This window comes from Manacus vitellinus, unplaced genomic scaffold, assembly GCF_001715985.3.
Source record: "Manacus vitellinus isolate BGI_N305 unplaced genomic scaffold, ASM171598v3 scaffold_16_pilon, whole genome shotgun sequence".
Lineage (NCBI taxonomy): Eukaryota > Metazoa > Chordata > Aves > Passeriformes > Pipridae > Manacus > Manacus vitellinus.
This window is the reverse complement of record NW_021939189.1, coordinates 3,244,571-3,259,341: the sequence shown is the minus strand read 5'-3', so window position 1 is coordinate 3,259,341 and position 14,771 is coordinate 3,244,571. Positions and strand designations below refer to the sequence as shown.

The 14,771-nt window shown below is 43.6% G+C and overlaps 1 protein-coding gene across 1 annotated transcript in view; it reads left to right on the top strand.

Moving 5' to 3' along the window:
- The window catches only part of LRRK1 (leucine rich repeat kinase 1), a 73,564-nt gene that overhangs the window by 21,172 nt on the left and 37,621 nt on the right, over nt 1-14,771 (top strand). Inside the window, exons 5-11 of the mRNA XM_018069858.2 lie at nt 89-237; nt 6,101-6,327; nt 6,857-6,984; nt 7,252-7,415; nt 8,106-8,243; nt 11,912-12,024; nt 13,178-13,254. Of these exons, the coding sequence (XP_017925347.1) occupies nt 89-237; nt 6,101-6,327; nt 6,857-6,984; nt 7,252-7,415; nt 8,106-8,243; nt 11,912-12,024; nt 13,178-13,254 (996 nt within the window). The remainder of the gene's footprint in view (nt 1-88; nt 238-6,100; nt 6,328-6,856; nt 6,985-7,251; nt 7,416-8,105; nt 8,244-11,911; nt 12,025-13,177; nt 13,255-14,771) is intronic.

The window sequence follows — 14,771 nt, the reverse complement described above, 5'->3', positions numbered from 1 at the left end:
AGTGGTTATTTCTCAGGATTTCTGTTCAGCTCCTTGTTGGTTCATTTACATGAGACAAAGAGAACAAACAATCTGCTTTTCTCTGAAGGGAATGAAGATGTAGCCGTGTTTTTATTACGGAATGGAGCTTTCTTTTGTTCCTACATCCTGATGGACAGTCCTGAATCCAGCAAACACCTTCTGAGGAAGTATTTCATTGAGACCAGCCCACTACCAGGTAGTGCTCCAGCAAAAACAGTAAGTAACCATTTATCTGTCTGAAGAGATGTTATTTTAAAGGGGCATCATGTTAATAGTTGATAATTGTCTTTGTGTACCATGTGACTGGTGATTCTTCTTCTCAACTAAGAGCCTTGTGGTTTGCTATCCATTTAGAGAACAAGCTGTCAAAGTGACTTTGATGGCAGAGCTGAATTACAAGATGTAAAACATTAGGCCTTTAAATGGCCTTGTGCAAGACAGGGTGTGTGACAGCTTCCACGTGGCAACTCAAACACCATTGTGTGGACCAGGCATGTGCTGGGGAAAGGAAACATCCACTTTAATCTCAAAGTCTTCCAAAGGAGAAGCTGGGCTTCTTCTAGCACAGGTTTTCTCTGTGACCACGGGGTAATCACTTCATCTGGGTTTTTGTTGTTCCTTCTGGTTGATGCCACAAGCTCTGTGCTGTCCCAGAGTGTCAGTGTGGCACAGAGTGAACCCTCCTGTGTCTGATAGCTCAGGGACAGCACATACAAGTGGGCTCATGAGGTTTTTGGCAACATGGAGCACGAGCAGAGCAAACTCACATCAGCATCTTTCCTACTTGAGATCCTCATGTAGGATCTCATTCCAGTAAGACATGCCTGGTAGGCTTCACTGTCACTTGCTCAGGACAGATGTGGCTTTCTGGAGCACCTTGATGTGTGATCAGATCATATTACTTGAGCTGTACTTGTCCCACAGAAATGTTTTTTGGTGGGACACAGAGGCTGACAAAAAGCAGTTGAAAACTAATATTGAAGACTAATATTTAGCCACTTACAACCTTTTGACCGTTTTGGTAATTCATTTGTGTCTCTCTTTCTCCCACTGCAAAATGGGGAGATTTAAACTCCTCAAATCCCACAGCTGTTGAAGGCTTAGTACTTTGAGATGGATGCTTTGAGATCTACAGTTGGGTGGCATTGTTTTCATGCAGCGTATTAATACCTTTCATTATTATTAAATGTCTTTGATGACAAGGCTATATTCTTTGTACTCTCAATCTCTATTATCCAAATGTCCTTTATTCAGAACTGAGGAATGTCTCACACTGTTACTGCTTTATAGGGAAGCACGTAGTATTTCATATTATTTATACTGTTTCCCAACAATTTACTATCAGGCATTTTTCATTTTCACCTCGTCACTATGTAGTTTATCCAGCACTGAATAGGAACATCAGAGCCTTGAGCTTTCAATAGTTATAGTTTTCATCAGTTCATAAAATTTTTCGCAGTGGAAAGATGTCCCTAATCAGTCCAGTCAAGTATCTGTTTGCTCAGTTTGTAACATTGCAGGCTGTTGATTCTGCTTTGGTGTTAAGTAAAAATAAGCAGAGAGGTTTTCAGAGTTTTGCAAAGTTCTCCATTCTCTGTTTTCCTGCCAAAACCCTCTCACTGGGTTGCTGATGGTGTTCTGAGTGTTAGTGACTACAGGCCACATAAGCAAGCTTGACTTGGTTAGGTTCAATCAGCAGATTTAGAACCCTCCCTGTGCTATTCTTAATTTTGTTGACAAGTAAACAAAAGGAAGCTGAATCCTAGATGTGGGATAAGAGTTGATAAAACTCCATGCCTTTTAGAAGAAGAAAAAAATCCAACTGGATAATTCAGCTTGAATAAACTTGGAATAAATGTTTGAATCACAGGGAAGAGGTCTGTTTTCCATGTGAATTTGCTGGCAATATTTAACTTAGCTGCTGTAAAAATGACTCAGCTTTGCTGTTGTCACACCCTGAGCGAAGAAGAAGAGAGCAGTCTTAAAACATCAGCTAATTGCCAGAAGGGCCAGGTTTAAAAAGAAAGAAAAAAGCAAAGAAAAAAACCCAGAAACTTGACCTTGTTTTTTCTAGTGGCTGTTTATTTTTAATATGTTTGCTTATTTAATGCTTTCTCTTTGAATTCACTTTGGCAGACTGGGACAAATTCGGGAAGATCTGTCCCAGTTTATTTGCAGAGCTCAGGTCTCTGGGAAGGGATAGTCACACGCCCTGATAATCTTTTAAAACACAACTTCACAGCAGCTGCAAACAAACAGTCCCAGTGCTTTCTCCTTGTCTCAGAAGGTTCGTGATTTCAAGTCTTCTTGTGTCAGTGCTGTGATGGATTTTGCTCTGGGAGGAAGCAGGACTGGGCTGTGGTGTGTGGCAGCGAGCTGGATGTCAGAAAGCCTCTCCTCCTGGACAAGGCAGACCAAGCACTGAGCATTTCAGAGTGAGCCCAGAACTTCAAAAGGGTTTCTCCCATCTGTGCTATCTCTGAGTGGAAACACTGCACAGTTGACCTCCGATGGATTTCACAGTAGTGAATGCTCCAGCTATGCATAAAATGTGCTTGGAGAGCTCGTTTTGGCTGCCACACCTTCCAGACAGCCACTGCACTGAGCAGTGCTGCCCTTGCTGAGACAAGAGGAGTTACATCTCATTTTTCTAATATCTGTTTCTCCTTTTTTTTGCCCCCCTGGCATAAATTTATCCCCCCAGCAAGCCACAGTCTTGCTAAAGAGAGGAAGTGGTCCATTTTTACAGGAACAGGTAACAAATGCCAAAAAGACCCTCTGCAGTAAAGTGGCCTGGCACAGATTCCAGACTTTGATAGGTGTAGTCAGCATGGAGATAAATGTAAGTTTCCAGTGTGTGCAGTGGGAGATATATTTAATTTTTCCATTACAGAGCTTGGGCTGCTGCATTTTCCCTAGGAAATATTTTACCAATAATTTTATATACAAGCATACAAATGTGTATGTATGTGTGGGATCCTGCTCTCATTTTTTTTTTATCCCCTGCCTGGTACATCCTGGTTACATCACCATCAGTATACAGATCTGCAGCAGTCCCACTCAAGATTCACAGCAGTGCTATTGATGGAGGAAGCAGATCACCATCCTCAGAATATCCCACGTATGGCAGGAGCGAGGTTCTGTTGGGACACGTCACGTCATTTAGGAGAAATGCACAACAGCCTTTTTTAATCACCTTACCAGACAGTCTCAGATTTAAGTAAATATTTTTCATATTTATAGTTGATCCTTTGCCCAAGAGCAGCGGGGTTTCCTGCTTCTGCACAATTTCCAGTCTCTTGCCTTCTTCAGTGCATCCCCTGACATTGGTGTTGTTGAGGTTTCAGTTTAGTCTTCAGGGGTTATATTGAGAAATCCTTCCCTTGGCAAGAGAGGGGAGTCTGCAGAGGTTTTACTTGTCCTTCTGAGGAGCAGTGAGGTGCCTGGAGTCAGGCTATGCCCAGAGCTGACATCCTCTCTCTGTCATTTGAGCACAGAGCTCCCCAGCTGATTCCAAACAGAGAAGGATTGGGTTGATCACCGTGTTCTGCACATTTGGCATCATAGACCTTTGGCATCAAAGAAACAGGCTTTCCTAGGAAGATAGTGGGGATGATTAAGTGTGAGTTGGGGAGGAAATCCCCTCTGTGGCATTGCTGTCAGGCTTTCTTTCACTTAATTACATTTTCACTGCAGAGTCCTGTTCCAAGTAAACTGCTGAGGTGACTCCCCTGACATCGGGTCACTGGTACCAGGATGTATTTGGTCCACTGTCCCTAAGTCAGATGAAAGGGCCAATCCCCCAGTTTGCAGCACTCAGGTGGAAGAGACACTGTCAGTCCTTGGCTGTGGATGGGAAGGAGGATTGACTGGGAAGGAGGGCACTGATTGCTGAGATTCAAAAAGCTGCCTTGGAGGCAGGACACCAGTCCTGCAGCGTTCACAGCAGGTGCTGGATTTCACAATCTTGTCTGTGGTTTGGGGAGGCACTGTCTGAATTCTACAGGTATCTTTTTATCACGTTAAATACCCTGAGGCCATGGCTCTGCATTTTTGAGGGAAAGGATACACAGCAATCTAGATGCAAAATAGAGGTGGGTATCAGTCTGCAAAGAGAAGCAGCAGAGAGACATGGTCCTGCTTGCACCCCATAAAAAAAGGCTGTAGGTCTTGTTATTACTGCCTTGGTCGTGTACTCAAGGACAAATACTTTTTTCCTAGGCCTGGGGATTTGTGGTATGTGTTGCAGGTGAGAGGAACTTACAAAAAACTACATACAGAATTTAAAACAAGAGTTTGTAAGCAGGAAGCCTTTAAGACTTGGAAAATCGAGGGTAAAGCATTTTACTGTTTAGTGTCAGTGTGAAGCTTTGCAGTGTAACTACCTTTGGATATTGTGTATTTTACAGTAGCAATGGATACTCTGCTTAATTTGATTTCTTGTTGCTGCTGGCTTGTAATGTTTTACAGGGATGCCTTGTGGTGTGATGGTGAATGTAACTGTTAAACAAACAGCTTGTGCTTTCTACCTTGGTTTCCCCAGTGATACAATGGGCATAATATTTCCATTCATATTTGCAGGGCTGTCTTGAGGCCTCACTAGGAAAGATTTGAAAAGCACTGTGTCTGCACTAAGTACAATTGCTGCCAATAAGTGCAACTGTTTGTGCTTACCCTTTGTTCCATTCTCCTACACATTTGAACAGTCTGATCTACATTACTTGGAGTTCTGAGTCTCAAATAACCATTTGAGATAGACCTTTGTTTCTCTTTTATTTCTCTCCCTTCCCAAAATATATTCCTTTTCATTTTAAATCTGGGGTTTAAAGTCTTCAGAGCTAAATACTGGGCATTGGAAAGCAAATTAATTTGCTGTTGGGTCCTTGCTGCCTCCTGGTGGAGAATTAATGATCATTCCATTGAGGCTGTTTTGGGGATGAGTTATGTCAAAAATACCAAGTGTATGAAAATGTTTTGGGAATAGCATTTTACAAATGTGTATTTTGGAACATAGATTGGAATGCAATGAGGTGATCTTGAAAATGAGGCCTTGGGTTGTTTCCTTGCATTGATGACCACTGTATTTTCATGTTTTCTTCTGTCCAAGCTCAAGCCTGGATATAAGTAGTGATGCCTTTCAGAACAGCTTCTGGTTTTTCTCAAAAGAGGAGAAAATTACTTCCTCGTCTTACTGTCGAAAGCAGCAGAACATTGTCTAGAAAGGAGGCAATGGCCAGTATCATGTCTCTCGGAAACTAAAATGTCTTCCTAAATGATACTGAGCAAATTTCTAGTGTTTAGCAATGCTTTACAGGAGTTGTTTGCCTTCCCCTGCCTTTCCCAGGTGTTCCTTTGCAAAACCCAAACCTCTCCCAAAACAGTTCTACTGCTTGTTGTTGGAAGGTTTAAGGTGGAAGAGCAGTGTCTGGGCACAGATTAATGACTGCAGCAACAGGCCTCTTTCTGAAAAGTCATTTCCACACTCAGCAGATCTGTCCCTGTCCTCTCTACAGATGCACAAGGAATGATCTGTCAGAGGCTCCCTGATCCACAGGGCTCCTCAGGGCTCTCTTGGAGCTTCTGTTGGTGTCCAGAGTCCCCTGGAGATGTGGGCAGCAATGCAGACCATGTCCAAGGGGCAGAGCGGGGTTCTGTCAGTGAAGTCTGGATTCAGGATGGTTTCTGTGATCTGTTCATAACATGCTGCTGGTATGGGGTGGAATGTGTCCTGTGGGACATCCAGCCCCATGAAAACTCACCATTAGAGGCTGGGGTGTGCTGGTCTCAGGCAAGGGGCTGGCTAGAGCTGGTGTATGGACTTGGAAAGAAGTCCAGACCCCCTGCTTGTGTGTGCTTATGGTCTTTGGAGTGAGATCATGGAGCAGATACAGCAGGAGCTGCTGATATCCAGCCATGATTTCATCTCTGAGTCAGTTTAGTTCCTAGAAGCAGATTGGAAAGTGAGCAAAATGTTTATGGTCTGTGCTCTGCTCTGCCAGATTCCCAGTGCTGTAAGACAGGCCGAGAGCAACTGGGACTTCACTAATGTGGTTTTCTCTTCTGTCTTTGATGTATGCAGGCTTTGTGTGTGAACTGGTCAAACCTCAAACTGCCCTGGGTGGATCTAGACTGGCTGATAGATATCTCCTGTCAGATAACTGAGCTTGATCTCTCTGCCAACTGCCTGGTCTCCCTTCCATCCGTGATCCCATGGGGCCTGATAAACCTCAGGAAACTCAGCCTGGCTGACAATCAGCTGACGGAGTTACCCAGTGTACAGTCATCTGATGAAATCATATGTACAAGGTGTGTGCACTGGATGCCTGCAGCAGACTGAACCCCTATGGAGAGCAGGTTCAAATGAGTCCATGTGCTCGTGTGAAACTGTGTGAGTGAAGAGCATACTGCAGGAGCTTCTTGGTTTGTTTTCTGTCTGCTGCAAGGTTTATCTCAGGATTTGTGCTTTTGTGTTCTCAGTACTTCCAAGTTAGTTGTCATCAGGACAATTGTAGGGACTTTCATTCCTGTATTGTCTCATGTTGCCTCTGCTTTTCTCGAGTTCTGGTGAGCCCCATTCCTCTAAGACTGAGACCTGAGCTGACTCAGATTGACATTTACTGGTTGATATCAATGATCTGGTCTGTCTATCCAGACCACTTCGCTCCCTGGAAGGGTTAATTTTCTAATTAGGGCTTTATGCTTTGCCTGGTGAGGCACATTTCAGCTGCTTTCATTCAGAACTAAAGCTGTCCTGGTAAAAAAAAGATGTCTATGGCAACAGGACTCTTTGCTAGCATTTTATTGATGCCTGACTGACTATGTTCTGTACTCACAGGTTACTTGAGGTCGATGTATCCAGCAACAGGCTCTCTACTCTCCCTACTGGATTCCTACATCTTAAAAACCTTAAAAAACTCATCGCTTCCAAAAACTATATGGAGAAGTTATTTGACGAGGAAAACAGTACGTACAGTGCAGTATTTTGCTTACATTTCAAGGCTGAGTTGCAGAGGAGGACCCCAAACTGGTATAACAATGACTTAAAATGAGTATTAGGTGGAGATGCTCAGTGTCTCTCAGTCCTTTGTCTGAAGTACATTAAAAGGCCTGGTTGTTCTTTAACCCTTATGAAATCCTTTGGCTTTTATCTAGCAAGTAAGTGTTGTTACTCTTGCTGGATCAGAGTGCTGTCATGCTTATACCAAGTCCACAATGTTTCATGTTTTCTAGCAACTAATTGGATTGGTTTAAGGAAGCTGCAGGAGTTTGACGTCTCTGACAACAGGTTGGTGGAACTTCCAACGGTTTTTCTATACTGCTTCAAGTCCCTAAACATACTGAATGTTTCCAGAAATCAGCTGAAAGTGTTTCCAGATCCCTGGGCCTGCCCCTTGGTAAGTTGAACTGCTCAGTTGAACAGAGTCAGAGGCTGAAAAAGCTGTTGAAACAATGCAAAATATATAATGTGGTGCTTGAAAAGCTGTCAAGTGTTTAAAGGGTGTTCTGTTTCTGTAGAAGTTCCCCTGCCTGATTTGGTTTATGGGTCTCAGATCAATTCTCTCTGAGGTTCTACCCTGTTCTCACCGTGTTGATGGCATTGGTGAAAAGCTTCTAGAAACGTCTTGTTACATGGATGTATTGGTTTTCTCTGTAGTTCATATGAGCATGATTGTTGTTAGGATCATTTTACAGAACACTCAGCCTTTATTCAAAGCTAACTTTGCCCAAACCCATGGCTAAGTAGGACATCTATATCGACCCATCACTGTGATTTCATTCCTCGTTATTGTAACAGAACAGTATACTCTGGTGAAGTGTTTGTTTGTGGTTGAAAAGCAAATGGGGATGATTTTCAAAATAACTTTTGAAATACTTTTTGCCCGCCAAAGAATTTGCCCATCAGTTGAGTGCATCTCCTTAGCAAATCCCATGTGCCTGCATGAGCAATAATTTAGCTAGATCAAAATATTTAAAAGTGATTACCTAGAATGAATTTATTAATGCCTTTAACATGTGACAGCTCAGCTGCCTCATTATTTAAAGAGATGATTACTACTCTGTGTGTTTTCTTTTATATTGTCTAGAAATGTTGTAAGGCATCTAGAAATTCTCTGGAATTCCTACCTGATGCATTGACTATTTTCTGGAAAAATCACCTGAGAGAAGTGGATTTTTCTGAGAACTCACTGAAAGAAGTTCCACCAGGACTCTTTCAGCTTGAAGTAAGTGTCATTTCTTCATACTTCACAGTATTTCTCCTAGTACTGACTCAGACCTTGAGGTCCCAGCAGTGGCTGCTGGTTAAGGTGGGGGACTGCATGCAGTTTTGAGTTGGTGCAACTGCAGAGGGTCTCTGAGCAGCCTGGAACCACCTGAATCACTGCATTCAGTCCCTCATCCAGTGTGATAGCTCTTGACACAGGTGTTCTGAGAACTCTTTGGATACCTGTTGTTTTCAGAAATTGGGAGCACAGTTTGGAACAGAACCAGAACAGCATTGTAGCTTTGAGCTCCAACCACTGAAATATTGATGTACTTGAAAATGCTTACAAATAGTTGTGTTTTTTCTCCATCTGGCACACCAGTGTTGTGTAATTAAGAGTTAGTCTTTCTGTGCTGAGAACAGCATGTTTGAATGCCCTAAACAATGCTACTTGGGACCTTTGTAATCTTTCAGCTTGTAGATTAAATATTTCTTGCCAGTGGATGAGACACAGATCCATAGTTTTACATCAAAATTCATCAGAATATGTGGTGTCACATAGTTTTGACATGAAAACAAGGCAGAACTTGAGGTTTGCCTCCAAGCTTCCCTTCCAGATTGTGAAACTGGGGGTCGTGGAGAGAGAAACAGAGGTAAATCTTTGTGCAGAAGTTTCATGCTTTTCACTGCTGGCCTCTGTGGGAAGGTTGCAGAAATGATGGATCAGTTTGGATCTCAGGAGTCTTCTGAAAAGGTGCCTTTTACTCCTGCTGGAACAAAAGTACTGAGGGTTGAACTCCCTCGTTTCTCCTCAATGATCCCTGCAGATTTGGCTTTGCTCTCTGGGAACCATTTGTTTTCAATTGGCATTTCTCCTGAAACAGAATGAATCCTATGGACTATTGTCTCCGAAACTTGGTTTTTCTGGATGCATTCAGAATCATCCCAGTGGGTGGGAGCCACCATGACGGGTATTAAACACTAGATGGTGCTTCGAGGGCACAGTTTTTGGGTGCTGCTGCTCAGAGACCACTGAGGGGTGCAAAGACACCAGTGAAGAGGGTCAGGGACCTAAGTGCCATCCCTGCTGATGGTCTGTTTTCAAAGTTAGTGAGCTTTGGCTGCCCTAAATTGTGTCAGTTTTTGTCCATACGTCTTCATAAAATAAATAAATAGCAGATATTTCCAGTCCCCTGAGGGCTGGAGTGCAGTGAGCAAATAGAAGGTGAAAGTCCATGCCTAGGTGAGCCCTGACTTGGGCTACTCCTTGGTTGTAGAGTTTTTGCTGGTGAATAGGGCTGCACTCACACTCCAGCCCTCTCCAGAAGCAGATGTGGGAAGGGGAAGAAATGGGCAGTAACATGTTCCTACATATAATGTATTATTGTTGTGTAGGAACAGCAGTGAACTGTCTTCTCCCTGGGAAAACTGGAAAGCAGAGGAGGCCTGTGACTTGAAAGCATGTCTCTGACCTAGACTGGTGGGACTTGTAGTTTAGCACTGCCCTTTGCATGGTTTGTGGAGGAATCTTAAGACTGGGACCAGCTCACAGTTGCTAATATGACATATATGCTAGATATGTGGTTAAGAGAAGCAGAAACCTCCTCAGCTTTCCTGGCTGTTGCCTTCTGAAGGAACCAGCCATATGTTCTCCAAACCAGGTCTTAGTTCTCTAGACTAGTTTACTTCTCTTGAAAACACCTGACCCTCAGTGGGTGGAATTATTCCAGTAGGACTCTGGTCAACTTTTCCACATCATGAGCTGACTGAGGCACCGTAATCTGAATGCTGCAGTTCCTTCCCTCAGGTATAATCTAACACCCTTTTTGCAACTGTGGCAGCAGGTTTGAAGGAAGTTTGTCTGCCACTGCCGTTGTGTCCCTTCTGGAGGCCCCTTTCTCATCCTGTAAGGCAGCAAAAATGGAGAAGTTAGAGATGAGAGGCAATTGCTAAACAAGGACTAGACATCTCCAGAATTACAGTCATGAAGAACCAGAGCCAGTTGAAAATCACTAATTTTCCCTATGGAGACAGCACATAAGCATTGAATAGAATCTCACCAGCTCTCACCTCCCTGGAGAGTGGCTTTTGTCAGTGTTTGGGGGGACATGTAACACGGATACAGCTGACTGAGAATGAAGCACCCCAGCTAGACCACACAGGACCGAGTCTGTGCTAATTCTGGAACGTGTGGCCTCCCTTTCCTCCCACCCCCTGCTCAGGGATGTTTTGGGGAGAAGTCTGAGGCATTGTCATTGCACAGCCCCATGCTGGTACTTGGAGAGAGCTCCACACCAGGCGCCAAGGGCGGGCTGGGCCTTCCTTCCAAAGGGAGGTTGAGCCAGTGGAAGACTAGTGATGGTAAAAGCATTGGCTGTCAGGACTCAGTTTTCCAACCCTTTCCTCCAGTGGCTCTCTCTGCCTGTCTTCAGTTCTTTATTTTGCTCCACCTTTCCCAAATCCCAGCAAGGCCCCTCTCGCATCACTAGAGGGAGCATTTTGCATGATAATTCCCATTCCAGCAACTGCTGGTTGTCCATCGTCTCTGTCACGTGGATACCTCATATTTTTCCAATCTAAGAAAAGGGGAGGAAGGCCAACAAACTTTGTGAGACATTGTTAATCCTGCTCGATGAAAAGGGGCATAAACCTTTATTATTATGTGGAGCACATAAAACATTTAACATACTTGAAGCTGAAGTCTCTGCTGGTAAAACATGATTTCCTTGGGGTATAATTCATTAATAGTGCTGTACTTGTGGCATGAGATAATTCAGCTGACATTCTGCTTATCTCAGTTTTCATGGAGGGAACTTGCAGAGTAAACTTGGTTGGAAACTCTACATAGAAGACTGTTTCTCAGTGGAAAATTGTATTTTCAACCAAATGAAAATGATCATTTGAGCCTCAACATTATTAAGGACAGATGGAAGAGCATAAACTTCACAGATTTGAATGGGAACTGCATTTTTTTTCTTTTATATTTCAGTTAAATGTAAAGGAAATGTCATATTTAACCTTATTTGTGGTATTTCCAGCTGAATCCTGTCTGTATGGTGTTAACTGTACAGTGTCAGGTCAGCTTCACTTGGTTTTAAAATTTCTGTCTCTGGCGGGAGTGGGGAAAAAAACTCGGTGGGTAACTTGTATAGATCTTGGAGAGCTAATTTAAACCCTTTCCACTTTAATAGAGATGTAATAAAAAAACGATTAAAATCTTTCCTTGTGTGAAGCAGTTCATGTTTTGCACCTTGATTTTATTCACACACAACAGGTGTAAGCCCGCTCTGAACACCAGTTTACACACACACACACACACACACACATATATACGTATATTCTCATCCGTACGTGGCATGCTGTGTTGGTAAATCATACTGTTCTTTTCCATTTGGAAAGGTTTCCTCACTTAAAGTGAAATGTCCTCTTGCATGGGTTGTTTCCAAGTGCATCTGTCAGCAAGTAGACTAATAATCTCCCAGAGCTGAGAGTGGTGCTGCTCCGTGCAGAATATGCTTGCTGGGGACAAGAAGGAAATGTTTGCATGCTGGGCAGCACGGACAGGATGTTCTGATGAATAAGATGTACTTTCTTGGTGTTTCTGTTATTTAATAGCCACACTAAAAAAGCTCTTTCTGTGTGTTTGGTGCACTCTGTCTTCTAACTCCAGGCTGTTCCTCTCTTTAGGCTTTGGTGTCCCTGAAGCTGCTGGGAAATCAGTTAGTTACGTTGCCTTCGCAGGATAAGTGGAATTGCAAACAACTTAAATCACTGGATCTTTCAAAAAACCAACTTGGGAAGTAAGTGTTTCTTTCAGATTTTGGCTGAGAAAACAAAAGCTGAAGAAATAATAGCAAACCCGATCCCTCGTGTAACACAAAGGGTGTCAGGAGAGAATTAATCACCTGCATAGAAGGCATTGATATCCACATACCATGTCCCTCAGTATATTGTGTGTCTGTGACAGTGATGAATTATCCTTTGCTAATTCTTTGGGCATTTAGCACACTATATCATTTATTAAGTGGATAGATTACTGATAATGGCACTTTAATTTCAGAGCATGTAGGAATTTCTTTAACCCAGTGTGCAGTTCATTACTACAAAAACCAGTTTGTGGGGAGCAGATCTTAACCATAAACCATCTGGCTGGACTGCAGTTTGTAGTTAGTGTGGGAGGATTGTTTTGGAAAAAAAGAAAAATCTTGGGTTTTTAAATGGAAGTGTAACCAGCTGTAAATTCGTAGAGAAGATTTCCAACCTGAAGGATTCTGTGATTCTAAGACTGATGTTAAAAAGGTCATCCAATAAAAGAGTGATGTTCTTCTGTTTAGCAATTCCAATAGGGATGTTTAACATAGAGAGTTAAAGGTCCCTAATCTTCTCCAAAACTGCACTGTGTCGTGTCACGCTGATATCTCCTCTTTTGGGTGCCTGTCCAACACATTTTTTGGAGTCCTTAGGAGCTGCTGTGTCAGCTGCAAAAGACAGATTGCCATTTTTTGAATGTCTCAGTGCATTTCCAGAGTCATGTTGGTGGGTCATCTTGTCAGAGACCCTCTGGTGAGGGCAGGGAATGGCAACAGGTCGGTTCTCCAGTGCTTCTTGTGGAGTTTCTTCAATTTGCTGTCTGACAGCCCACTTAACCTTGACACCCATAAAGCTGGGGGTCAAGTGCTCTCGCCCTGGGAGCTGGAAGTGCTGCCTTGAGGAGCTCTGTTGATTTGCCAGGAGAAAACCATTGGGCCTGGACGAGTGTTGGTGGAGTCTGGCTCTGTGATTGCACAGCAGGTTTCAGTCCCGTCCCTCCAAAGCAGATGGGAACGTGTAAGAGGCTGTCCTGTGGATCAACAGCCTTGATGGGGCCAGACTGTGCACCATGTAGTATCCTGGGCATGCAACTCAATGCCTTGTCCAAGCTCTTCTCTCCAAATTTCACAATTTGTCCCACAGGAACGACGAGGGATTTAAAACGAAGCGGATTCCCTTTTTCACCACAAAGAACAGGGTGCGTGGTGGCCCAGAGGCAGGTAAGGGGGACGTGGGGAGGCAAGTAATGAGAGTGCCAGGTGAGATGGGAAGCAGCAGGAATCTGTGGAGTTTGGTTGGAAGGAAATCAGTGTAAATTCATCTGGGATTTTAAGTGCGACAGCATTTAACTGAGACCAAATATGTTTAGATAAAATTTTTCTAAAGAAATAGTGTAACTGGCTGGTACCTTCAATATAGAAAGATGAAAAATGAGTGAAACCTGTTTCTTTCACAGAGCTTTTGTTCTTTTCATGAAGGTTATGCTTTGTAGCCAGAGTTCTAACTGGTATGTTGAAGGGAAATTAACCCATAATTACCTGTTACTCTTAGGGTTGTTTCTGTTGCTGACTTTGTAAATGGCACGTTTTCCCCTGTCTCTGTGATTTGCACCCACAGTTTGGGGCAGAGCAGAAGAAATGCTGTGGATTAGTGCACGTGAAATCCCAGAGAGAACAAAGGAATATCTTCAGATATTGCACTGCTTCCTGATCTCTGTGGGATTTGTCTCCATTTCTTTTGTTTATTTGTTTTACTTTAAAGCACTTAGAGAGCTTTCTTGCTCTGGCTGCCTGCAGAATGCCTGGCTCTAAAGCATTGCTTGCCAACTGCAGAATGGGATAGAGCCAATGCCTCCCTGAACACATCCGAGCAGCCCTCGGCTGCTCATGGGAGGGAGACCCTCCTGCAGCAAATACTCTCCTCATTTCCCCTGAAAATTGTGTATGATCTCAATTAAAATTGGTAAATGCAGCACATACAGCCATAGCTGTAGGTTAGGGCTCGAGATGCTCACCTCCAGTCTCCTCATCTGGGAGGCAGAAGCTCTACTTGAACCTCCAGGGAAAGCTAATCCTACTCATTTTATTGTCCATGGAAGTAGAGGCTGCTGTGCAGAAAAGTGTTTGTGCACCCTAAGGAGGAGCAGAGGTTGGTCTGCTCTGTGTCACAAGTAGGAAATGTAAATAGAAATGCTGTGACATTGGTGAAGTCCTGAACATGGAACAACTAGAGAAGGAGTCTGAATCTTGTGAATCTGTGGAGTCTGACATATCCTCATAGCTTCTCTGTGAAGTGCTACAGCAACATGTAAAAATGGGGAGAGGAAGGCAGGAGCAGCAGGCAAAGGCAACTAAAACCAGCTTTAAAAAGGGAATTGCTGTCCTAATGGAAACGTCTACATGCTGCAAACTCAGCATAACCCCCTGCATAAAGGAGGAGAGGATGGACTCTGCATGAGTAGCATTTGAAAGCCTTGGCACATCATACCCTGGTGCAACTTTGAGCTGCCTCAGGTGGCCTCAGGTTGCAGGAGGGCACAGAGTAGCCCACCTGGCTGGTGCCACAATTGAATAGCCACAGAGACAGAGCAAAGCCAGCTCATCCTCTTCTCTCTGTTCCTCTGCCAAGTATAGCTTGGTGAGACTAGAGGATGTGGCCAAGAATTTAAAGAACATCAAGAGAAAACAGAAGCTGGAGTACATCAGCTGCTCACAGAAGTCTCCTGGTGAGGAAGGGG